Source organism: Mobula hypostoma, chromosome 6 (genome assembly GCF_963921235.1).
Source record: "Mobula hypostoma chromosome 6, sMobHyp1.1, whole genome shotgun sequence".
Taxonomy (NCBI): domain Eukaryota; kingdom Metazoa; phylum Chordata; class Chondrichthyes; order Myliobatiformes; family Myliobatidae; genus Mobula; species Mobula hypostoma.
In genome coordinates, this window is record NC_086102.1 from 111644900 (window position 1) to 111672067 (window position 27168).

The 27168-nt window shown below is 49.0% G+C and overlaps 1 protein-coding gene across 8 annotated transcripts in view; it reads right to left on the reverse strand.

Annotated features, from left to right (window-relative positions):
- Positions 1-27168, reverse strand: part of tns1b (tensin 1b) — a 392135-nt gene that overhangs the window by 38121 nt on the left and 326846 nt on the right. For all 8 annotated transcript variants that reach the window (XM_063051466.1, XM_063051470.1, XM_063051471.1 and 5 more), the window contains one exon: positions 6235-6415. In XM_063051466.1, the coding sequence (XP_062907536.1) occupies positions 6235-6415 (181 nt within the window). The remainder of the gene's footprint in view (positions 1-6234; positions 6416-27168) is intronic.

The window sequence follows — 27168 nt, forward strand, 5'->3', positions numbered from 1 at the left end:
AATAATCGACTCCAAAATCTTCCCAACTACTGAACTCAGGCTAACTGGCCTATAATTTCCTTTCTTCTGCCTCTCTCCCTTCTTGAAGAGTGGGGATACATTTGCAATTTTCCATTCTTCCTGAACCATGCCAGAATCAATTGATTCTAGAAAGATTATTATTAATGTCTCCACAATCTCTTCAGCCACCTCTTCAGAACCCTGGGGTATATACTACCTGGTCCAGATGACTTATCTACTTTCAGACCTTTCAGTTTACGAAGAACCTTCTCCCTAGTAATGGCAATTTCAGACACTCTCTGCCTCCTGATACTCTTGAAATTCCGGCATACTGCTAGTGTCTTCCACAGTGAAGGCTGATGCAAAACACTTATTCAGTTCCATTTCCTTGTCCGCCATTACTACCTCTCCAGCATCATTTTCCAGCAGTCCAATATCTACTCTCGCCTCCTTTTTACACTTTCTGTATCTGAAGAAATCTTTGGTATCCTCTTTTATATTATTGGCTAGCTTATCTTCGTATTCCATCTTTTCCTTCTTTATGATTTTTTTAGTTGTCTTGTGTTGGTTTCCAAAAGCATTCCAATCCTCTAATTTCCCACTAACATTTGCTCTGTTATATGACCTCTCTTGGCTTTTATGTTGGCTTTGACTTCTCTTGTCAGCCACAGTTGTATCATCCTGCCTTTAGAATGTTTTTTCCTCTTTGGGGTGTATATATCCCATGCCTTCTGAGTTGCTTTCAGAAATTCCAGCCTTTGCTGCTCTGCCGTCATCCCTGCCAGTGTTCTTTTCCAATCAATTCCGGTCAACTCCTCTCTCATGCCTCTGTAATTTCTTCTACTCCACTGCAATACTGATGCATCTGACTTTAGCTTCTCCTTCTCAAATTGCAAGGTGAATTCGATCATGTTATGATCACTCTCCCCTAATAGTTCCTTTACCTTAAGCTCACTAATGAATTCCAGTTCATTGCACAAAACCCTGTCCAGAATAGCTGATCCCCTAGTGGGCTAACCACATGCTGCTCTAAAAACCATTCTTGTAGATATTCTAGAAAATCGCCCTCTTGGGATCCAGCACCAACTTGATTTTTCCAATTTACTTGCATATTGAAATCCCCCATGACAATTGCATGCCCTTTTGACATGCATTTGTTATCTTCCTTTGTAAGTTGTAGACCACATCTTTACTATGTTTGAGGGTCTGTATACAACTCCCATCAGGGTCTTTTACCCACAACAATTCAACACCTTCCGACCCTATGTCACCTTTTTCTAAGGATTTGATTTCATCTTTTTACCAACAGAGCTACACGACCCCTTCTGCCTTCCTGCCTGTCCTTTCAAATCAACGTGTATCCTTAAACGTTAAGTTCCCAGCTATAATCTTCGTTCAGCCACGATACCACGATGCCCACAATGATCTGTAACTGTTAAACAAGTTCATTCAACTCATTCCATATACCGCACGCATTCAAATATAACACCTTCTGTCCGATTTTGTTCACCTTTTCGACTTTGTTCACCTTTTACATTGCAACTCATCCTGTTGACTGCAGTTTTGCCCTGTCATCAGCCTCTCCTTACTAGGAGTCTCACGACACACTGCCTCTGTTTGTAAACCAACTACCTCATCCTCAGCACCATCACTCCAGTTCCCATCTCCCTGCCAAATTAGTTTAAACTCACCCGAACAGCTCTAGCAAACCTGTGGACATGGATATTGATCCCTCACTGCTTCCAGTGTAACCTGTCCCTTTTGTACAGGCCATACCTTCCCAGAAGAGATCCCAGTGATCCAGAAATCTGAACCCCTGCCCCCTGGACCAGTTCCTAGGCTACGCATTCATCTGCCAGATCATCCTATTCTTACCCTCAGCGGCATGTGGCGTGGGCAGCAATCCAGAGATTACTACCCTGGAGGTCCTGTTTTTCAGCTGACTACCTAGAATAGAGGGGCATTCATTTAGAACAGAGATGAGGAGGAATTTCTTTAGCTGGAGGGTGGTGAAATATTGAATTCAGTGCCTCAGCTGGCTGAGGAGGCTAAGTCATTGGGGATATTCAAGCAGAGCTTGATAGGTCCTTGATTAGTAAAGGGGTCAAAGGTCACCAGGAGAAGGCTAGAGAAGTGGGATGAGACGTTGCAGTTTGGGAGGACAAACCAGGGTAGGACTTACACGGTGAAGAGTAGGGCACTGAGGAGTGCGTTTTTCAGAGGGATCTGAGAATGCAGATCTGTAATTCCTTGAAAGTGGCGTCACAGGTAGATAAGGTTGAGAAGCAACACACATCAAAGTTGCTGGTGAACGCAGCAGGCCAGACAGCATCTCTAGGAAGAGATACAGTCGACATTTCGGGCCGAGACCCTTCGTCAGGACTAACTGAAAGAAGAGCTACCAAGAGATTTGAAAGTGGGAGGGGGAGGGGGAGATCCAAAATGAAAGGAGAAGACAGGAGGGGGAGGGATGGGGCCAAGAGCTGGATAGTTGATTGACAAAAGGGATACGAGAGGATCATGGGACAGGAGGTCCAGGGAGGAGGAAAAGGGGGAGGGGGGGAAAACCCAGAGGATGGGCAAGGGGTATAGTCAGAGGGACAGAGGGAGAACAAGGAGAGAGAGAAAAAGAATGTGTGAATGCATGTACATAAATAAATAACGGATGGGGTACGAGGGGGAGGTGGGGCATTAGCGTAAGTTTGAGAAGTCAATGTTCATGCCATCAGGTTGGAGGCTACCCAGACGGAATATAAGGTGTTGTTCCTCCAACCTGAGTGTAGCTTCATCTTTACAGTAGAGGAGGCCGTGGATAGACATATCAGAGTGGGAATGGGATGTGGAATTAAAATGTGTGGTCACTGGGAGATCCTGCTTTCTCTGGCGGACAGAGCATAAGTGTTTAGCGAAACGATCTCTCAGTCTGCGTCGGGTCTCGCCAATATATAGAAGGCCACATCGGGAGTACTGGAAGCAGTATATCACCCCAGCTGACTCACAGGTGAAGTGTTGCCTCACCTGGAAGGACTGTCTGGGTCCCTGAATGGTGGTAAGGGAGGAAGTGTAAGGGGCATGTGTAGCACTTGTTCCGCTTACACGGATAAGTGCCAGGAGGGAGATCAGTGGGGAGGGATGGGGGGGACGAATGGACAAGGGAGTCGCGTAGGGAGCGATCCCTGCAGAAAGCAGGGCAGGGGGGTGGGAAAGATGTGCTTAGTGGTGGGATCCTGTTGGAGGTGGCGGAAGTTATGGAGAATAATATGTTGGACCCGGAGGCTGGTGGGGTGGTAGGTGAGGACCAGGGGAACCCGGAGGCTGGTGGGGTGGTAGGTGAGGACCAGGGGAACCCTATTCCTAGTGGGATGGTGGGAGGATGGAGTGAGAGCAGATGTGCGTGAAATGGGGGAAATACATTTGAGAGCAGAGTTGATGGTGGAGGAAGGGAAGCCCCTTTCTTTAAAAAAGGAGGACACCTCCCTCATCCTGGAATGAAAAGCCTCACCCTGAGAGCAGATGCGGCGGAGACGGAGGAATTGCGAGAAGGGGGATGGCATTTTTGCAAGAGACAGGGTGAGAAGAGGAATAGTCCAGATAACTGTGAGAGTCAGTAGGCTTATAGTAGACTTCAGTAGATAAGCTGTCTCCAGAGATAGAGACAGAAAGATCTAGAAAGGGGAGGGAGGTGTCGGAAATGGACCAGGTAAACTTGAGGGCAGGGTGAAAGTTGGAGGCAAAGTTAATGAAGTCAACAAGCTCAGCATGTGTTCAGGAAGCAGCGCCAATGCAGTCGTCGATGTAGCGAAGGAAAAGTGGGGGACAGATACCATAAGAGGTTTGGAACATAGATTGTTTCACAAAGCCAACTAAAAGGCAGGCATAGCTAGGACCTATACGGGTGCCCACAGCTACACCTTTAGTTTGGAGGAAGTCGGAGGAGCCAAAGGAGAAATTATTAAGGTTGAGAAGAGTGCTTTTGGCACACTGGCTTTCATAAATCAGGGTACTGAGTACAGGAGTTGGAATGTTATGTTGAAATTGTATTCAACATTGATGTGGCCAGATTTGGAGTATTGTGTGCAGTTCTGGTCACCTACGTACAGGGAAGATGTCAATAAGATTGAAAGTGCAGAGAAAACTTACAAAGATGTTGCCAGGACTTGATTTATAAGAAAAGGTTGAATAGGATAGGATACTATCCCTGATAGAGGTACATAATATTAGGAGGGATAATAGGCATCCATTAGTCTCATGAGACCATGGATTTGCACCTTGGAAGGTTTCCAGTGGGCAAGGTTGTATGGAAGACCAGCAGTTGCCCATGCTGCAAGTCTCCCCTCTCCACGACACCGATGTTGTCCAAGGGAAGGGCATTAGGACCCACACAGCTTGACACCAGTGTCGTCACAGAGCAATGTGTGGTTAAGTGCCTTGCTCAAGGACACAACACGCTGCCTCAGCCAAGGTTCGAACCAGCGACCTTCAGATCACTAGATGAACGCCTTAACCACTTGGCCATGCGCCAACACATATTGACAGGGTAAATGCAAGGAGGCTTTATCCACTGAGGTTGAGTGAGAGGAGAACTAGAACTAGAATACTGTGCAAAAGTCTTGGGCGTCTAAAACATTTGCATGGTGCTGTATTTGTCAACGTGGAGTGGAGAGCGAGTTTGTAAATCTAAATCTGGTGGAACTTGGCAAAGAAGGAGTGCCAGGTGCTGGGGGGTATCACAGGTGCAGACACACCTAGCCCTGAGACACCAGGCAAGGTCACTTGTTTCCAAACAAGTGGTTTATTGATCATCACAGAATGTCTCTCTGGTGCTTCCTGCTCTCTCCCCTCTCTTTTACCCCCTTTCCCAACCATGATTCCCTTCTCCCTGCCCCCTTCCCACTCTCAGTCTTCAAAAGAGACCCATATCATCACTCACATATATCATGAAATTTGTCTTTCTGTGCAGCTGCAGTACAGTGCAATACATAAGTTACTACAGAACTGTGCAAAAGTTTTAGGCACCCTCGCTATACCTATGTGACTAAAACTTTTGCAAAGGACTGTGGGTTAAAGGTGAAAGGTGAAATGCTTAAGGGGAACATGAGGGGGTACTTCTTCACTTAGAGGGTTCAATTTCAGCGTTTAAGAGAAATTTGGATAAGTGCATTGAGGGAAAGGTACTGAGGGCAACGGGTATGGTCTGATGCAGGTCGATAGGACGAGGCAGAATAATAATTCAGCCTGGACTAGATGGGCCGAAGGGCCTGTTTTGGTGCTGTGATTCTGTATAATCCAATGGCATTATGATTCTGTAAATCAGCCATGATGGACTGACAGAGCATTCTGAATGGGCCGAGTGGCCTAATTCTGCTCCCTTCTCTTATGGTCTACGCAGATGGATGATGGAAAAATGGAGGGCTATGTGGGAGGGAAGTTTTAGCTTGATCTTACAGTGGGTTAAACACATGGCACAACATTGCGGGCTGAAGGGCTGGTCCTGTGCTGCAATACTTTATGTTCCATAAACTGTTGGGAGTCTGCACACCTACACACAAATCTAGAACAGTGAATTCCATGCACACACCACCCCCTGTGTAAAAAACCACACACTACCCCCGTGTAAAAACCCCTCTGTAGCTCTGACATCAACCCTATACTTTCCTCCAATCACCTTAAAATGGTGCCCTCTCATATAAGCCATTTCTGCCCTGGGAAAAAGTCTCTGGCCGTCCAGTCCCACACCCACCCACGTTAGAACAACGTGCAGGTTCGGGGGCTTAATCAGCCACTGTAAATTGCCCCCTGTGTGTGGGTGAGTGGTAGAATTGTGGGGGGGGGATATCAATTGCAGGGAAATAAGCAGAGAACAGCATTGTTCTGTGGGCTAGCAGGGACTCCATGGGCCAAAGTGTGTCCTCTGTGTGAAAAGGGAATACAGATTAAGTAATATGGTCCTCAGAGGATGTGCCTCATGTTCCAGCTCACACACTACGGGGGTGGGGGGAGCAGACTGAAGGGGTACAGGCAAACAATGGGAATGATGGGGTTGCTCCCCAGAAAGATGGTGATGGGCCAAATGGCCTCACTTTGGTATTGTTTTCAGTACAAGAAACAAGGATTAAACCCCCGTCTAGGCATCAACCCAGGGTTAGAGATATTGGCCAGGTTCAAACTCACACCCTGACAAACATGCACAGTCTCCCCCTCTGTTTATCTGCCCCGACACATGCTGCCCCTCACCTCTCCATGCTGGACAGAGGGCTACTGGTTGAGATGGGCGTTGGGGGTGTGTACGATGACAGGATGGACGTGTTTCGGGCTGGAGTCTCCACTGGGTAGCTCTGAGGTACGGGGCGAGGCTGCTGCTGGCCCCCACCCACGGTCGCTGTCCGAACAACAGACTCCACGTAACTCCTGGGCTCTGGGGAAGAGAAAGATCCCATTAGAGCTTCGTTCCACCCCACAAACCCAGACGAAACTTACCGAGAGTGAACACGGAAGGGAAAGCCTTAGGCTCCGGCCTGCATTGCTGTGACACGGAATCCTTAACACACAGGGAGCCATTCATCCCATCGAGCTCATACTAGCTCCCGCTACACCAATTCCACAGCCCCGTTCCCCTCTCCCCACAATCAATCTAATTCCAAATTGACACCAAGATGAACAAAGTTCACCAACGCCTATACTTGCTCAGGAGGTCAAAGGAATTTCAGAGATCAAATTTCAAAGTAAATTTATTATCAAAATACTTATATACCACTCTCACTGTATACTACCATGAAGGTCATTTTCTTGTGGGCATTCATAGTACATACAAAGAAACACGATAGAATTAATGAAAACCGCACAAAACAAAGACAGACAAACAATGTGCAAAAGACAACAAATTGTGCAAATACAAAAATTAACAATAAATAAATATATATTGAGAGCACAAGTTGCAGGGTCATTGAAAGTGAGTCCGTAAGTTGTGGAATCAATTCAGTGGTGGGCTGAGTGAAGTTATCCACTCTGGTTCAGGAGCCTGATGGTTGAGGAATAATATCTGTTCCTAAACCTGGTGATGTGAGTCCTGAGGCTCCGGTATGTTCTTCCTGATGGCAGCAGAGAGAGGAAAGCATGGGCCAATTGACCCTCACCAATTTGATGCACCATAGAAAGCTTCCTACCCAGATGCAAGACGCCCTGATACGACAACTGCTCTGCCCACGACCACAAGAGACCGCCGAGCGTGGTGGACACAGGTCAGCATATCGCGGAAACCAGCCTCCCCTCCGTGGACTCTGTCTGCGCTTCCCGCTGCCTCAGCCAACATAATCAAAAACTCCACAGCCCCCAGATATTCTCTCTTCTCCCCACTCCCACTGAGAACAGGTACCACCAGGCTCCACAGCAGCTTCTACCCTGTGGTTATATTGGGCACTTTCCCAGTACGATAAGGTGGATCCTGGACATCACAATCTACCCCGTTATGTCCCTTGGCTCTGCACGTTCTCTGGGACTGTATCACTTATATTGTCATTGATTTCCCTTGCTAGGGTGGTTAAGAACGTGTATGGTGAGTTGGCCTTCATTCGTTTGGGGGGTTGAGTTCAAGAGCCTCTGGTTAGACCACACTTAGAGTACAGGTTTCCCCCGCCATCCGAAGGTAGAGCGTTCCTATGGGTTCGTAAGCCGAAATGTTGTAAAGTGAAGAAGCAATTACCATTTATTTATATGGGAAAATTTTGTGAGCATTCGCAGACCCAAAAATAACCTACCAAATCATGCCAAATAACACATAAAACCTAAAATAACAGTAACATATAGGAAAAGCAGGAATGATATGATAAATACACAGCCTATATAAAGTAGAAATACTTCTCTACAATGATTGCCTGCATAGATCTCCGTAGTGAAAATCTCACGCAAGCGCTCTCGGCAGAAAATCTCACGCAAGCGCTGTTGGCATAAACGCGTTCTCTAGTAACCTTTAAACTATGAAGTTGCCAGATCTACCAAATAACACGTAAAAATACACAGCCTATATAAAGTAGAAATAATGTACGTACAGTGTAGTATCACTTACCGGAATTGGGACAGCGCCGAGCACACTGATGATGGTGTGTTAGACTGAGTCGTCGCAGGTTGGGGTGGTGCAGTGGTTCCCACCCTCCGGGCTGCCGACTGATACATTGCCGTGAAGCACGCAGGGGTCCAGCAGTAGCCGGGAAACACACAGCGCATCTTTAAGAAAAAAGCCAAAATAAACATGCTAATTGATTAAGTGCTGCCCAGCACATAAATGTCAGCGCAGATCAGAGGCGATTGCCGATTGCATCGGCACTGATCTGGGCCGACAATTATGTGCTAGGCGGCACCTAATTAATTAGCATGTTTATTTCGGCTTTTTTCTTAAAGATGTGATGTGTGCTTCCTGGCTACTGCTGCATTCTCTGCGAATCAGTACAGTATCTGTCTGGGTTCGGGTGTTGGGGTGGTGGGACACGGGGGTGTCATCTCATCATCGATCAGGGCAGGCAGCTCATCTTCTCCTATGACCGCCTCCCTTGATGTCGAAGGTCGAGGTTCGTCGTCTGCGGTGGCTGATGTGGAAGGCTTGCTTGACTGCTGAGCCTCGCGCATTTTTCTATCATACAGTTCTTTGTAAGCACTCAAACCATCCTGCAAATATCCCCTAAACCTACATACCCTTTCAAAATTAAAGTCGTACTTTATCATTGCAGCGAAAGTCTCACGCAGTTGCTTCACGTTCAGTTCCTGGACGATTTCACTTTCGCTACTGCATTCGGTTTCGATTGTTATCTTTTCCTCTTCCAATAGCATCAGCTCTTCATCTATCAGTTCTTGGTCATGGGATGCCAAAACATCTTCAACATCATCTTCATCAGCTTCCACAAGCCAAACTCACTTTGTCCTTGTTTCGTTCACCACGATTGAAACGCTTAATTATGTCTAGTTTTACGCTAAGTGTAACACCTTTACGAGCTCTTTTAGGCTTTTCCGACACCTTAGAACTCATCTCGCTAACGGCTGCTCAATGCAACATGTTTAAGCAATGCCGTTCCGAATCCGGGGGAGAGCGGCTGCTCGGGGTGCGCGCTGCCTTTCTTCGTAACAGCGAAGACACCTTCTGAAAGCGAAAACAGGGGACTAATGTAGGTCTTTCGTAACAGTGAGGTTTCGTAAAACAAACATTTGAAAAGCGGGGGACACCTGTATTGTGCTCAGTTCTGGTCGCCTCATTATAAGAAAGATGCAGAAACTTTAGGGAGGGTGCAGAGGAGATTTACTGGGATGCTGCTTGGATTACGGAGCATGTCTTCTGAAGATAATAGACAATAGACAATAAATGCAGGAGTAGGCCATTTGGCCCTTCGAGCCAGCACCGCCATTCACTGTGATCATGGCTGATCATCCACAATCAGTACCTCATTCCTGCCTTGTCCCCATATTCCTTCACTCCGTTATCTTTACGAGCTCTATCTAACTCTTTCTTGAAAGCATCCAGAGAATTGGCCTCCACTGCCTTCTGAGGCAGAGCATTCTACAGATCCACAACTCTCTGGGTGAAAAAGTTTTTCCTCAACTCCGTTCTAAATGGCCTACCCCTTATTCTTAAACTATGGCCTCTGGTTCTGGACTCCCCCAACATCCGGAACATGTTTCCTGCCTCCAGTGTGTCCAATCCCTTAATAATCTTATGTTTCAATCAGATCCGCTCTCATCCTTCTAAATTCCAGTGTATACAAGCCCAGTTGAGTGAGCTGCAGTTTTTTTCTTTGGAGCAAAGGAGGATGAGAGGTATACAAGATGATAAGAGGCTTAGATTGAGTAGACAGTCAAAGACATTTTTCCAGCTGGAAATGGCTAATACAAGGGAGCATAATCTTAAGGTGATTGGAGGAAAGCAGAGAGGGGGTGTCAGGGGTATGTTTTTTATCATAGAGAATGGTGGGCATCGTACCACACTGCCAGGGCTGGTGCTAGAGGCAGAGGTATTAGGGACATTGAAGAGACTCTTCGATATACACATGGATGATAGAACACTGGAGGGTTATGTGGGAGGCGAGGGTTAGATTGATCTTCAAATAGGTTAAAAAGTCGGAACAACATCATGGGCTGGAGTGCCTGTACTGTACCGTACTGTGTTCTGTGTTCAGCTACCTTATCACATGTTCCAGGATAACTTGTGTCCCGCTTGAGACCCCTGGCACTGATGATAACATGGAACAGGGAACAGTATAGCACAGAACTGGCCCTCCGCTTCACAATGTCTCTGCCAAACAGGCGCAGGTGACATCGAGGTCCCTCCTGCAGGTAATGTGAAGCTGAGGGAGTGAGGGGATGGGGTTAGGTTGATTCAAGTGAGGAGATGTTATTAAACTAGAGAGAGTGTGGGAAAGATTTGCCAAGATGTCATCTGGACTCTGCCTGAGCCACAAGGAGAGGTCATGTTGACTAGGACATTATTCTCTCGAACCCAGGAGATTGAGAGGTGACCTGATAGTGTAGCGGTGAGCATAACACTGTTACAGCACCAGTGAGCTGAAGAACTGCGACCTGGACGACATCTTGCTGGACATATGTAATACGACACTGATGAAAGGTGACAAACCAGAACAGTGGTCACTCTCAAACATTATCCCAGTCCCCAAGTCTGGATCCCTCACAAAGACTACCGCGGTATCAGCTTGACCTGCATCTTAGCAAAGCTATACAATTGGATGATCTTGAACAGGATTCGCACTGCCATTGACCTTAAGCTAAGATTCAATCAGAATGGTTTTCGGCAGAAGCGCACAACAGTAATGCAAATACTTGCTCTCCGTAGAGTCATCGAGGAAGTCAAGAAGAACAAACTACTAGCCATGCTCACTTACATCGACTTTCACAAAGCTTTTGATTCCATTCACCGAGGTAAAAAGCTGAAGATCCTGAAAGCTTATGGAGTGCCAGACCATCTACTGAGAGCAATAGAGTCCAGCTATACCAAAACCATGGCGAAAGTTGTATCACCAGATGGAGAAACAGCAGTGTTCGAGCTCCTAGCTGGTGTGCTATAAGGAGACACTCTGGCACCCTACATCTTTATAATCATCCTTGATGACGCTCTGCGTCAAGCTACCAAAGATCATGACAAGCTTGGTTTTACCATAAAACCTGGACGAACCAAAAAGGTCAGACCAGTTACGCTCACAGATCTCAATTTTGCAGATGACATAGTCCTGCTCTCTGACCAGATGGAGGAAGCACAGCAGCTACTGACAAAAGTGGAAATTGAGTGCAATAAAGTTGGACTTTACCTAAATGCTAAAAAGACAGAGTACATGGTGTTTAACTGTGACAAAGGTACTCTCAAGAACGTAGAGAATGATACCATTAAGAAAGTCTTTGACTACAAGTACCTCGGGTCAAGAATGATGAGTTTGGAGAAGGACATAAAGATACGGAAGGCGCTGGCGTTGAGGGCTATGAATGACATGAAGGAAATCTGGAAGTTGAACCTGACCAGAGGGCTTAAAAAGAGGATCTTCATAGCAGCCATAGAGTCCATTCTCACATACAGATGCGAGACATGGACACTCACCAAGACTATGTGAAAGTCTCTAGATGGTTGCTATACACGAACGCTCCGGATGGCTCTTAACGTGAGTTGGCAACAGCACATGACAAACGTCGAGCTCTATAACAACCTACCGATGCTCTCCACTAAAATCGAGGCGTAGACTGCAACTAGTGGGGCACTGTCTACGCCACCCTGAGCTACCTGCCAGCCTAGTCATCATATTGGAGCCCAAGCAAGGGAGGATGAACCCTGGGCGCCCTCCCAAGACTATGGTCAACACGCTGCTAGAAGACAGCGGCACGGCTAATGTAGATGAACTGAACACACTGATGAGGGAGAGGGAGAAGTGGAGAGTCCGTCATCGTGCCCGATGGCCTGAGTTGACGTAGTAGTAGTAGTAGACCAGGGTTCAATTCCCGCCGCAGTCTGTAAGGAGTTTATATGTTCTCCCCGTGACCGCGTGGGTTTCCACCAGGTGCTCCGGCCCACCCAACCAATCCACACAACTAACACACACACCCGATCCACACAACACACACACCCGAACCACACATCCAACACACACACCTGATCCACACAACCACACACACACCCGATCCATACAACACACACACCCGAACCACACATCCAACACACACCCCCGATCCACACAACTACACACACACCCGATCCATACAACACACACACACACACACCCGATCCACACAACAACACACACACCCGATCCACGCAACAACACACACACCCGATCCACACAACACACACACCCGATCCACACAACACACACACCCGATCCACACAACAACACACACACCCGATCCACACAACAACACACACACCCGATCCACACAACAAACACACACACCCGATCCACACAACAACACACACACCCGATCCACACAACACACACACCCGATCCACGCAACAACACACCCGATCCACGCAACAACACACAGCCGATCCACACAACACACACCCGATCCACACAACACACACCCGATCCACGCAACAACACACACCCGATCCACGCAACAACACACACACCCGATCCACGCAACAACACACACACCCGATCCACACAGCACACACCCGATCCACACAACACACACACCCGATCCACACAACAAACACACCCACCCAATCCACACAACACACACACCCGATCCACACAACACACACACCCGATCCACACAACAAACACACCCACCCAATCCACGCAACAACACACACACCCGATCCACACAAAACACACCCGATCCACACAACACACACACCCGATCCACACAACACACACACCCGATCCACACAACCAACACACACACACGATCCACACAACAACACACCCACCCAATCCACACAACACACACACCCGATCCACACAACACACACACCCGATCCACACAACACACCCACCCAATCCACACAACCAACACACACACACGATCCACACAACAACACACACACCCGATCCACACAACCAACACACACCCGATCCACACAACCAATCCACACACACCCGAACCACACAACACACACACCCGATCCACACAACACACACACCCGATCCACACAACCAACACACACACACGATCCACACAACAACACACACCCGATCCACACAACACACTCACCCGATCCACAAAAAACACACACCTGATCCACACATCCAACACACACCCGATCCACACAACACACACCCACCCGATCCACACAACCAACACACACACACGATCCACACAACCAACACACACACCCGATCCACACAACCAACACGCACACCCGATCCACACAACAAACACACACACCCGATCCACACAACAAACACACATACCCGATCCACACAACAAACACACACACCCGATCCACACAACACACACACCTGATCCACGCAACAACACACACACCCGATCCACACAACCAACACGCACACCCGATCCACACAACAAACACACACACCCGATCCACACAACAAACACACATACCCGATCCACACAACAAACACACACACCCGATCCACACAACACACACACCTGATCCACGCAACAACACACACACCCGATCCACACAACCAACACACACCCGATCCACACAACCAATCCACACACACCCGAACCACACAACACACACACCCGATCCACACAACACACACACCCGATCCACACAACACACACACACACACGATCCACACAACACACACACCCGATCCACACAACAAACACACCCACCCAATCCACACAACACACACACCCGATCCACACAACACACACACCCGATCCACACAACAAACACACCCACCCAATCCACGCAACAACACACACACCCGATCCACACAACACACACACACACACGATCCACACAACACACCCACCCAATCCACACAACACACACACCCGATCCACACAACAACACACACCCGATCCACACAACACACACACCCGATCCACACAACAACACACCCACCCAATCCACACAACCAACACACACACACGATCCACACAACAACACACACACCCGATCCACACAACCAACACACACCCGATCCACACAACCAATCCACACACACCCGAACCACACAACACACACACCCGATCCACACAACACACACACCCGATCCACACAACACACACACCCGATCCACACAACACACACACACACACGATCCACACAACACACACACCCGATTCACACAACAAACACACCCACCCAATCCACACAACACACACACCCGATCCACACAACACACACACCCGATCCACACAACAAACACACCCACCCAATCCACGCAACAACACACACACCCGATCCACACAAAACACACCCGATCCACACAACACACACACCCGATCCACACAACACACACACACGATCCACACAACAACACACCCACCCAATCCACACAACACACACACCCGATCCACACAACACACACACCCGATCCACACAACAACACACCCACCCAATCCACACAACCAACACACACACACGATCCACACAACAACACACACACCGGATCCACACAACCAACACACACCCGATCCACACAACCAATCCACACACACCCGAACCACACAACACACACACCCGATCCACACAACACACACACCCGATCCACACAACACACACAACCAACATACATACCCGATCCACACAACAACACACACCCGATCCACACAACACACTCACCCGATCCACAAAAAAAACACACCTGATCCACACATCCAACACACACCCGATCCACACAACACACACCCACCCGATCCACACAACCAACACACACACACGATCCACACAACCAACACACACCCGATCCACACAAACACCCAATCCACACAACCAACACACACCCGATCCACACAACACACACACCCGATCCACACAACACACGCACACCCGATCCACCCAACAACACACACACCCGATCCACACAACCAACACACACCCGATCCACACAACACACACACCCGATCCACACAACCAACACACACCCGATCCACACAACACACACATCCGATCCACACAACACACACCCGATCCACACAACCACACACACACCCGATCCACACAACCACACACACACCCGATCCACACAACACACACCCGATCCACACAACACACACACCCGATCCACACAACAAACACACACACCCGATCCACACAACACACACACCCGATCCACACAACAAACACACACACCCAATCCACACAACACACACACCCGATCCACACAACAAACACACACACCCGATCCACACAACAACACACACACCCGATCCACACAACAACACACACACCCGATCCACACAACACACACACCCGATCCACACAACACACCCACCCAATCCACACAACCAACACACACACACGATCCACACAACAACACACACACCCGATCCACACAACCAACACACACCCGATCCACACAACCAATCCACACACACCCGAACCACACAACACACACACCCGATCCACACAACACACACACCCGATCCACACAACACACACACCCGATCCACACAACACACACACACACACGATCCACACAACACACACACCCGATCCACACAACAAACACACCCACCCAATCCACACAACACACACACCCGATCCACACAACACACACACCCGATCCACACAACAAACACACCCCACCCAATCCACGCAACAACACACACACCCGATCCACACAGCACACACCCGATCCACACAACACACACACCCGATCCACACAACAAACACACCCACCCAATCCACACAACACACACACCCGATCCACACAACACACACACCCGATCCACACAACAAACACACCCACCCAATCCACGCAACAACACACACACCCGATCCACACAAAACACACCCGATCCACACAACACACACACCCGATCCACACAACACACACACACACACGATCCACACAACACACCCACCCAATCCACACAACACACACACCCGATCCACACAACAACACACACACCCGATCCACACAACACACACACCCGATCCACACAACAACACACCCACCCAATCCACACAACCAACACACACACACGATCCACACAACATCACACACACCCGATCCACACAACCAACACACACCCGATCCACACAACCAATCCACACACACCCGAACCACACAACACACACACCCGATCCACACAACACACACACCCGATCCACACAACACACACACACACACGATCCACACAACACACACACCCGATCCACACAACAAACACACCCACCCAATCCACACAACACACACACCCGATCCACACAACACACACACCCGATCCACACAACAAACACACCCACCCAATCCACGCAACAACACACACACCCGATCCACACAACCAACACACACACACGATCCACACAACAACACACCCACCCAATCCACACAACACACACACCCGATCCACACAACACACACACCCGATCCACACAACAACACACCCACCCAATCCACACAACCAACACACACACACGATCCACACAACAACACACACACCCGATCCACACAACCAACACACACCCGATCCACACAACCAATCCACACACACCCGAACCACACAACACACACACCCGATCCACACAACACACACAACCAACATACATACCCGATCCACACAACAACACACACCCGATCCACACAACACACTCACCCGATCCACAAAAAACACACACCTGATCCACACATCCAACACACACCCGATCCACACAACACACACCCACCCGATCCACACAACCAACACACACACACGATCCACACAACCAACACACACACCCGATCCACACAACCAACACGCACACCCGATCCACACAACAAACACACACACCCAATCCACACAACAAACACACATACCCGATCCACACAACAAACACACACACCCGATCCACACAACACACACACCTGATCCACGCAACAACACACACACCCGATCCACACAACCAACACACACACCCGATCCACACAACAACACACACCCAATCCACGCAACAACACACACACGATCCACACAACACACACACCCGATCCACACAACAACACACACACCCGATCCACACAACCAACACACACCCGATCCACACAAACACCCAATCCCCGCAACCAACACACACCCGATCCACACAACACACACACCCGATCCACACAACACACGCACACCCGATCCACCCAACAACACACACACCCGATCCACACAACCAACACACACCCGATCCACACAACACACACATCCGATCCACACAACACACACCCGATCCACACAACCACACACACACCCGATCCACACAACCACACACACACCCGATCCACACAACACACACCCGATCCACACAACACACACACCCGATCCACACAACAAACACACACACCCGATCCACACAACACACACACCCGATCCACACAACAAACACACACACCCGATCCACACAACACACACACCCGATCCACACAACAAACACACACACCCGATCCACACAACAATACACACACCCGATCCACACAACAACACACACACCCGATCCACACAACACACACACCCGATCCACACAACACACCCACCCAAACCACACAACCAACACACACACACGATCCACACAACAACACACACACCCGATCCACACAACCAACACACACCCGATCCACACAACCAATCCACACACACCCGAACCACACAACACACACACCCGATCCACACAACACACACACCCGATCCACACAACACACACACACACACGATCCACACAACACACCCACCCAATCCACACAACACACACACCCGATCCACACAACAACACACACACCCGATCCACACAACACACACACCCGATCCACACAACAACACACCCACCCAATCCACACAACCAACACACACACACGATCCACACAACAACACACACACCCGATCCACACAACCAACACACACCCGATCCACACAACCAATCCACACACACCCGAACCACACAACACACACACCCGATCCACACAACACACACACCCGATCCACACAACACACACACCCGATCCACACAACACACACACACACACGATCCACACAACACACACACCCGATCCACACAACAAACACACCCATCCAATCCACGCAACAACACACACACCCGATCCACACAAAACACACCCGATCCACACAACACACACACCCGATCCACACAACACACACACCCGATCCACACAACCAACACACACACACGATCCACACAACAACACACCCACCCAATCCACACAACACACACACCCGATCCACACAACACACACACCCGATCCACACAACAACACACCCACCCAATCCACACAACCAACACACACACACGATCCACACAACAACACACACCCGATCCACACAACCAACACACACCCGATCCACACAACCAATCCACACACACCCGAACCACACAACACACACACCCGATCCACACAACACACACACCCGATCCACACAACACACACAACCAACATACATACCCGATCCACACAACAACACACACCCGATCCACACAACACACTCACCCGATCCACAAAAAACACACACCTGATCCACACATCCAACACACACCCGATCCACACAACACACACCCACCCGATCCACACAACCAACACACACACACGATCCACACAACCAACACACACACCCGATCCACACAACCAACACGCACACCCGATCCACACAACAAACACACACACCCGATCCACACAACAAACACACATACCCGATCCACACAACAAACACACACACCCGATCCACACAACACACACACCTGATCCACGCAACAACACACACACCCGATCCACACAACCAACACACACACCTGATCCACACAACACACACCCAATCCACGCAACAACACACACACGATCCACACAACAACACACACACCCGATCCACACAACAACACACACACCCGATCCACACAACCAACACACACCCGATCCACACAAACACCCAATCCACGCAACCAACACACACCCGATCCACACAACACACACACCCGATCCACACAACACACGCACACCCGATCCACCCAACACACACACCCGATCCACACAACCAACACACACCCGATCCACACAACACACACATCCGATCCACACAACACACACCCGATCCACACAACCACACACACACCCGATCCACACAACACACACACCCGATCCACACAACAAACACACACACCCGATCCACACAACACACACACCCGATCCACACAACCAACACACACCCGATCCACAGAACACACACACCCAATCCACACAACACACACACCCAATCCACACAACACACACACACAATCCACACAACCAACACACACACCCGATCCACACAACAAACATACATACCCAATCCACACAACCGACACGCACACCCAATCCACACAACACACACACCCAATCCACAGAACACACACACCCGATTCACACAACACACACACCCGATCCACACAACACACGCACACGATCCACACAACCACCCAATCCACACAACACACACACCTAATCCACAGAACACACACACCCGATCCACACAACACACACACCCAATCCACACAACACACACACACAATCCACACAACACACACACACAATCCACACAACCAACACACACACCCGATCCACACACAAACACACACACCCGATCCACAGAACCAACACGCACACCCAATCCACACAACACACATACTCGATCCACACAACAAACACACACACCCGATCCACACAACCAACACACACCCGATCCACACAACCAACACACACCCGATCCACAGAACACACACACCCAATCCACACAACACACACACCCAATCCACACAACACACACACACACACCCAATCCACACAACCAACACACACACCTGATCCACACAACAAACATACACACTCAATCCACACAACCAACACACACACCCAATCCACACAACACACACACCCAATCCACACAACACACACACACCCAATCCACCCAACAACACACACACCCAATCCACACGACCAACACACCCATGGATATGGTTGAGTGGGATAATTGGTCACATGGGTCTAATTGGGTGGCACTAGCTTGTCAGGCAAATAGGGCCTATTACTGTGTTGTATCTCAAAATAAAAATAAATGAAATTATGAGGGGCATATACAGCACATACACATTTTTCCCAGGGAGGGGTTGTTAAAATCCAGAAGGTATGATGTAAGATTGGAGGCTAGAGATTTAAAAGGGACAGCAGGGGCTTCTTCTTCACACAGAGGGTGGTGAGATTTGGAGTCAGCAGTCAGAAATAGTGGTTTTGAGATGGGCACGTTAGCATCATTTGAAAGCAGCCTAGTTAAGTACAAGGCTAGCAGAGGTTTAGAAGGCTATAGGGCAAACACTGGCAGATGGGACTAGTTCACTGGGCAACACAGTTGGCATTAGGGAGTTTCCACAGTGTAGGACTCTGTTGGGCTGAAAGGTGTGGGAAATGGCCAGTACAGTGGGCATTCAATGCTCGAGAATATTTCTCACATATACTTTGAAACATGCAGAGAAATGCATCATCTGCATTAACAACCAAAGCACCCACGGATGTGCTGGGAGCAGTCCCACAAGTGTCACTTTACGTTCCAGTGCCAACATAGCCTGCCCACCATGTGTGGCAGGACAACAGAGCAGGGCGAGACTTCGGAGCCTGACACTGGGAAGGATCTCTGCATTTCTGTTGGTTTGACTGCCAGCCGCTGGCGTGGAATTGAAATGAGCAGTAACTCTGGCAGCCAACCCAAGCACCAATCCATTCCCACAGCAGATACAACACAGTTCATTTCCACATCTCAACTCTCAGTGATGCAGGTACCAAGATTTACTGGTATATAGAACCATAAAATATAGAAACAGAATTAGGCCATTTAGCCCATCAAGTCAGCTCTGCCATTTCATCGTTCCTGATTTATTAATTATCTTAACCCCTTTCTCCTGTCTTCTCCCGTAAGCTTTAATGCTCTGACCAATCAAGAACCTACCAACCTCTGCTTTAAATACACTGTACCCAATGTCTTGGCCTCCACAGCATGTGTGGCAATGAATTCCACAGATTCACCAACTTCTGGCTAACGAAATTGCTCCTCATTTCAAAGGGAAACGCCCTCCTATTCTGAGACTGTGCCCTCTGGTCCTAGACTCTCCATGACAGGAAACATCTTCTCCACATCTAATCTACCTAAGCCATTGAATATTATTCAGTAGGTTTCGATGAGATCCCTCTTACTCAATCTTCTATTTATGAGTGGGATCTCTGAAACTAGCATAAGCACCAGCCTGATGGGCCACAAGGCTCGTGACAGACTTTTAAAAAAAAATCTGACATCCAGCTCTTTAGTTAGCTCCCAACAGTCTTCTCTTTTCCCATTCAGATTCAAATGTACTTATCACGTGTACATCGAAAGATACAGTGAAATGCGTTAACCACTAACACACCCGCTGGAGTAGCCTGCAAGAGCCTCCACTAGTGATTTCTTCCCTTCCCCCTTCCTTTTCTCTTTTTTCCATTCCCCATTCTGGTTCCCCTCCTCTTTCCCTTTCTCATGGTCCACTCTCCTCTCCCATCAGATTCCTTCTTTGTCAACCCCTTACCTTTTCCACCTATCACCTCCCAGCTCCTCCTCCACCCACCCAGCAGCCCTCTAACCTCACCTCACCTATCACCTGCCAGCTTGTAACCCTCCTCCTCCATCCTCAACCTTCTTCCCCCTCCCTTCCCAGTCCTGATGAAGGGCCTTGGACTGAAATTGCGACATAGATGCTGCCTGACCTGCTGAGTACCTCCAGTATTCTGCACATGTCACCCCCAACAGTTTTTGTAGAAGAACTCCTCAAGTGGTTTTAGACAAGACCCTGGTAAAACATGGGAACCAGAGCCCTGTGACGTAGATCTGCACGGTGACACAGGGTACAACAACGGCTAAATGCCTGCCGTCCTCCTGCCGATACAATACAATATCCAAGTCCACTGTGTGTAGCCCTGCCTCGTGCATGTCAGCGCACTGCCAGGGGAGGCACGCAGGTTAAGAATGAGAGAGACGGATCAGAGAAAGAGGGACGACAAAGGAGGTGGATCAGGAGAGTCAATAGGAGGCAGGGAGGGGTCGCGATGATGGGGAGAGGGGGAATGAGTATTCATGACGCAGCAGGGTGAAAGGGGGTCAGGTAGAGAGGGGGAAATAGTGAACGAGGCTGCAAGTGGCCGAAAGATTGCCAGGAGAGGGGGAAAAGAGAGGGAGGGAGGTATAGAGAGGGAAGAGGGGGAGATGGGAAGGGGAGAAAAGGAGAGAGAGGGGGAGAAAGGGAGAGAGAGAGAGAGAGAGAGAGGGAGAAACAGAGCTGGGAATACAGAGAGGGAGAGAAGGGGGAAGAAAGAGAAAGGGGGAGGTGGAAAGAGAGAGAGGGGAGAGGGAGCAGAGTGGGACGGGGGGAGAGGAGACGGGGACGAGAGGGGGAGAGGCTGAGAGAGGAGAGAGGCAGAGAGTGAAATGAGAGGGGAGGGAGGGGAAGAAAGGGCGGAGATAGGGGAGAGGAAGGGAGGAGGGGGGTCTGAGAGGGGAAGAAAAGGAGAGGGGAATGGATAGGGGAGAGGGGGAGAGAGGGAGAGAGAGGAAGAAACAGAGCTGGGAATACAGAGAGGGAGAGAAGGGGGAAGAAAGAGAAAGGGGGAGGTGGAAAGAGAGAGAGGGGAGAGGGAGCAGAGTGGGACGGGGGGAGAGGAGACGGGGACGAGAGGGGGAGAGGCTGAGAGAGGAGAGAGGCAGAGAGTGAAATGAGAGGGGAGGGAGGGGAAGAAAGGGCAGAGATAGGGGGAGAGGAAGGGAGGAGGGGGGGTCTGAGAGGGGAAGAAAAGGGGAGGGGAATGGATAGGGGAGAGGGGGAGAGAGGGAGAGAGGGGTATTGAGGAGGGGCAGGAAGGAGGGATGGGTGTCACATACCAGTTCTGTCAGTAGTCAGGTGTGGGAAATGAACAGTTACACTAGAGAAGTCGATGGAAGAACACCGAGCGGCACACAGAGTCTTCCTTGTTAAAAACCTTTCTTCCAGCTCCCCAGATCCCAATCCAAATTCAGGAAGATCTCTTCCTCTCACTATCCCACGAGGAATCTTTTCAACTGTTGCCTGCCTCCTTCCTGTAGGAGCAGCTTCACATGAAGTCAATTTGTTTTGTAAAGTTCTCCATTAAGGTTGTATTACGGAAGCTCTATGGAAGGAGAGAGTCATGGGGGAAGTGGACTTCGGCTGGTCCCCCAAACCGTGCGGGACCTGCACCTTCCTACGCTCACTTCGTCAAGCGCCCTGCTCATTCATGGTCCAGTGATCTGCAGATTAACTTTGCCCTAATTTCTGAAGTACACTGCTTTCCTTGTCTTTGACTGTCTACAGCTCCCCCAGCCAGAACACTTCCTCACACAGCACAGAGAATAGAAAGCATGAGAGAGAGAGAGAGAGAGAGAGAGAGAGAGAGAGAGAGAGAGATGTTGGGGGGAGGGTGGGGAACAAGTCGATGGGAAAGCAAGCTGCACACAGAATTCCCACACCACTGGACTGGCAGGAAGGGATAGATGAGCTAAGGACACAGGACACAGCTCTTCTGATTAAAACCTGCTTTAAAATGACAATGAGGCGAATGGAAAGCTGGAAGAGTTCCCTCCACAATCTACTTGTTGCTTGGCATTGGCTTCTCCCTGAGCTCAGCTCAGCAGCTCCTTGCTTCGATGGGCACGTTCAACTCGCCTCCCTGCGCTTGGCAGAGGGATCTTGGAGTAACTTCAAGCCAACTCTTTACAAGAGCCTGTCACTCTCCAGTGAGAAAAACAGGCAGATTATCCCATACTCTCCGAAACTGCCTAGACTCTGGCTGCCCCTGTTACTATCAGGCAAACGAAACTATTTATTGAACTGTTCAAGTTCCAGGGTGTCAATACCTCTGAAGATCTATCCTGGGCCCAACACATTGATGCAATTACAAGAAAAGCATGACAGCAGCTATATTTCATCAGAATTTTGAGGAGTTTGGTATGATACCAAAGACACTCACAAATTTCTACATGTACCGTGGAGAGCATTCTAACTGGTTGCATCACTGTCTGGTACGGAGGGGCCACTGCACAGGATCGGGAAAAAGCTGCAGGAAGTTGTAAACTCAGCAAACTCCATCATGGGCACCAGCCTCCCCACCACTGAGGACGTCTTCAAACGGAGATGCCTCAAAAAGGTGGCATCCATCATTAAGGGCCACCATTACCCAAGAAATGCTCTCTTCTCATTGCTACCCTCAGGGAGGAGGTACAGGAGCTGGAAGAATGCAACTCAATGCTTTAGGAACAGCTTCTGCCCCCCTACCATCAGCTTTCTGATTGAACAATGCACCCATGAACACCACCTCAATAATATTTGCTCTCTGTTTGCGCTCATTGAAGTATGTCTTATTGCAATTTATAGTTTTTTTTTGTTATTATGCATTGCAGTGTACTGTGGTACTGCCACAAAACAACAAACTTCATGATGAGATTTGCGAGACTCCCTCCTCACCCCTCCCCCCAGTCTGTGGAACTCTCTCAATCAGTAGGCCTCCTCCTCACCCTCAGTCCCTCCTTCCCCTTGAAATCAGCCAAGTTGTCCCATTCTCAGGAATTCAATGGCTTCAGTGGGCAGCCGAAGCCCCTCTAAGCACCTGACCCCTCGGACATTGACGCAGAACATCACAATGAATCCTTTGCTCAGCAGCTGGGCTCAAGGGTTCGAAGCATTGCTCTGCTCCAAGTTGCCACAGAAGCGTTAAGGCAGAATGCACTTACTTCAGGCGAAATAACTCATGGCCAGTATTCAAAAACAATAGTTTACGCAGAATGTAAACATGGAACACAACCCATTTCCTGCAACGGTCAGGGGTGAAAGTATTCACGGAACGAGCCTCTCGCTCCTCTGGTCTTCAAAGCCTTCCAAACCCATCTCATCCACCACAACTATACATATAAATTATAAATATTAGCTTTATTTGTCACATGTACATTGAACCATACAGTGAAATGCATCACAAGATGCTGGAGGAACTCAGCAGGTCAGGCAGCATCAATGGAGGGGAATGCACGGTTGAAATTTCAGGCTGAGGCCCTTTATCAGGACTGTGTTGAGTTCCTCCTGCATTCTGTCTATGTCACTCTGAACCTTGTAATTGCGAAATGCATCATTTGCGTCAAATCAAATCAATGCGATGGGGGGGGAGGGGCAGCTCACAAGTGTCACCGTGCTTCTTGCTGACTTACTAACCCTAACCGGTACACCTCACTACTGCCTCAGTATGGAGGATCCGTCCTCATACCCTGAGCTTAGTGGTGTGCCAGCTCACACAGAGTGAACCCATTCGAGTTGGGCCCAGATAACTTCAGAGTCTGAGTTATGGAGAGAGGCTGACCAGGCTGGGACTATTTTCATTGGAGTCCAGGATGAGGGTGACCTTGTAAAGGGGGTATAAGACCATAAGTCTTTGGAGCAGAATTAGGCCATTCGGCCCATCAAGTCTGCTTTGTCATTCCATCTTGGCAGATTTATTACCCCACTCAACTTCAATCTAAGCCTTCTCCCCATAAACTTTGGCACCCCGACTAATCAAGAAACTATCAAACTCCACTTTAAATATACCCAGTGACTTGGTCTCCACAGCTGTCTGTGGCAATGAAATTCCTCCTGATCTCTGTTCTAAATGGATGTCCCTCTATTCTGAGACTGTGCTCTCTGGCCCTAGACTCCCCTACTATAGGAAACATCCTCTCCATGGCCACTCTATCTAGGCCTTTCAATATTCAGTAGATTCCAATAGGATCCCCACTTATTTTTCTAAACTCCAGGGAGTACAGGTCCAGAGCCATCAAACGCTCCTCATAGGGTAACCCGTTCATTTTCATTTTCAGAATCACTCTCCTGAACCTCCCCTGGACCCTCTCCAATGTCAACACATTCTTTCTTAGATAAGAGGTCCAAAACTGCTCACTACTTGCCAAGTGCGACCTGACCAGTGCCTTATCAAGCCTCAGTATTACATCCTTGTTTTTATATCTTGGTCCTCTTGTAAAGAATGCTAACATTACATTTGATTGTACGATATAAAATTGTCAGAGGCAGAGACAAGGTGAATGCACATAGTTTTGTCTGAAGAAATTTAACAGTACATCTAAAAATTGGGAAGAAATTGTACTCAATAGAAGTGTAAGTTTCCATAAATAGAAGAAAGTGAGGCATTATTATGTTTAACAAAACCTATAACACATTTTATTCAGCTCCAAAACCTACACCATAAAGCGTGTTCAAAACCTTTTACATAATAACGTCCTCACATCAGAGCAGCCTCTTGAAGCAAAACCCCAACTCAAAGTAGGTGGTTGTGAATTATGTACAGTTCTCCCAATTACGTTGCCCTACACAGCACCCGCCCTCCCCCAACACCCCTCAGATTTCACTAAAACTGGCACTGGGAGCCTATCTGGAGCTCTGACGAGCCACCCAGGTTGGGTCCTGTACCCCATGGGTGGAGGAACCGCTGGTACCTCTGGCTCACCCAGAAGTGCGTTAACATGCTCATGGTCAAGTTGTGACGCCGGGGGCATGGCACGGAACACTCCAAATCTTGGTGGGCCAGTGTAAGGTGATCTAATAAGTACGTCCAGGTTTACCCCTCTTATCTTTGATAAAAGTCTTTTCTCCCCGTTCCAAAACACAGAATGGCTATCATAAGGGGGCTTAAGGGGATGTTGATATGCGTCATGGTAAACGAGGTGGAATGTAAGTCAGCAGGTAACCAAAAGTGCTGTACGCCGTGATGAGAGCGAGGAGCGAGGAATAGGTAATAAATTTACTGAGGAGGGTAGAACGCCGTTAAGAGGCCGGCCAGGCTGTCATGGCCTCAGGAATGACAGGAATGGCATCGGCACTTGTAACAGCTGCCCGGATACCAGCTCTGTCCCAGGTCACTGCAGGACCTCCTTCGATCGTACCAGTCATAGCAGCACTGATCGGTCCGGGAAGCCTTTAAGGAGTGGTGAGACCACTCACATTGGCCATTTGACTGCAGGCGATAT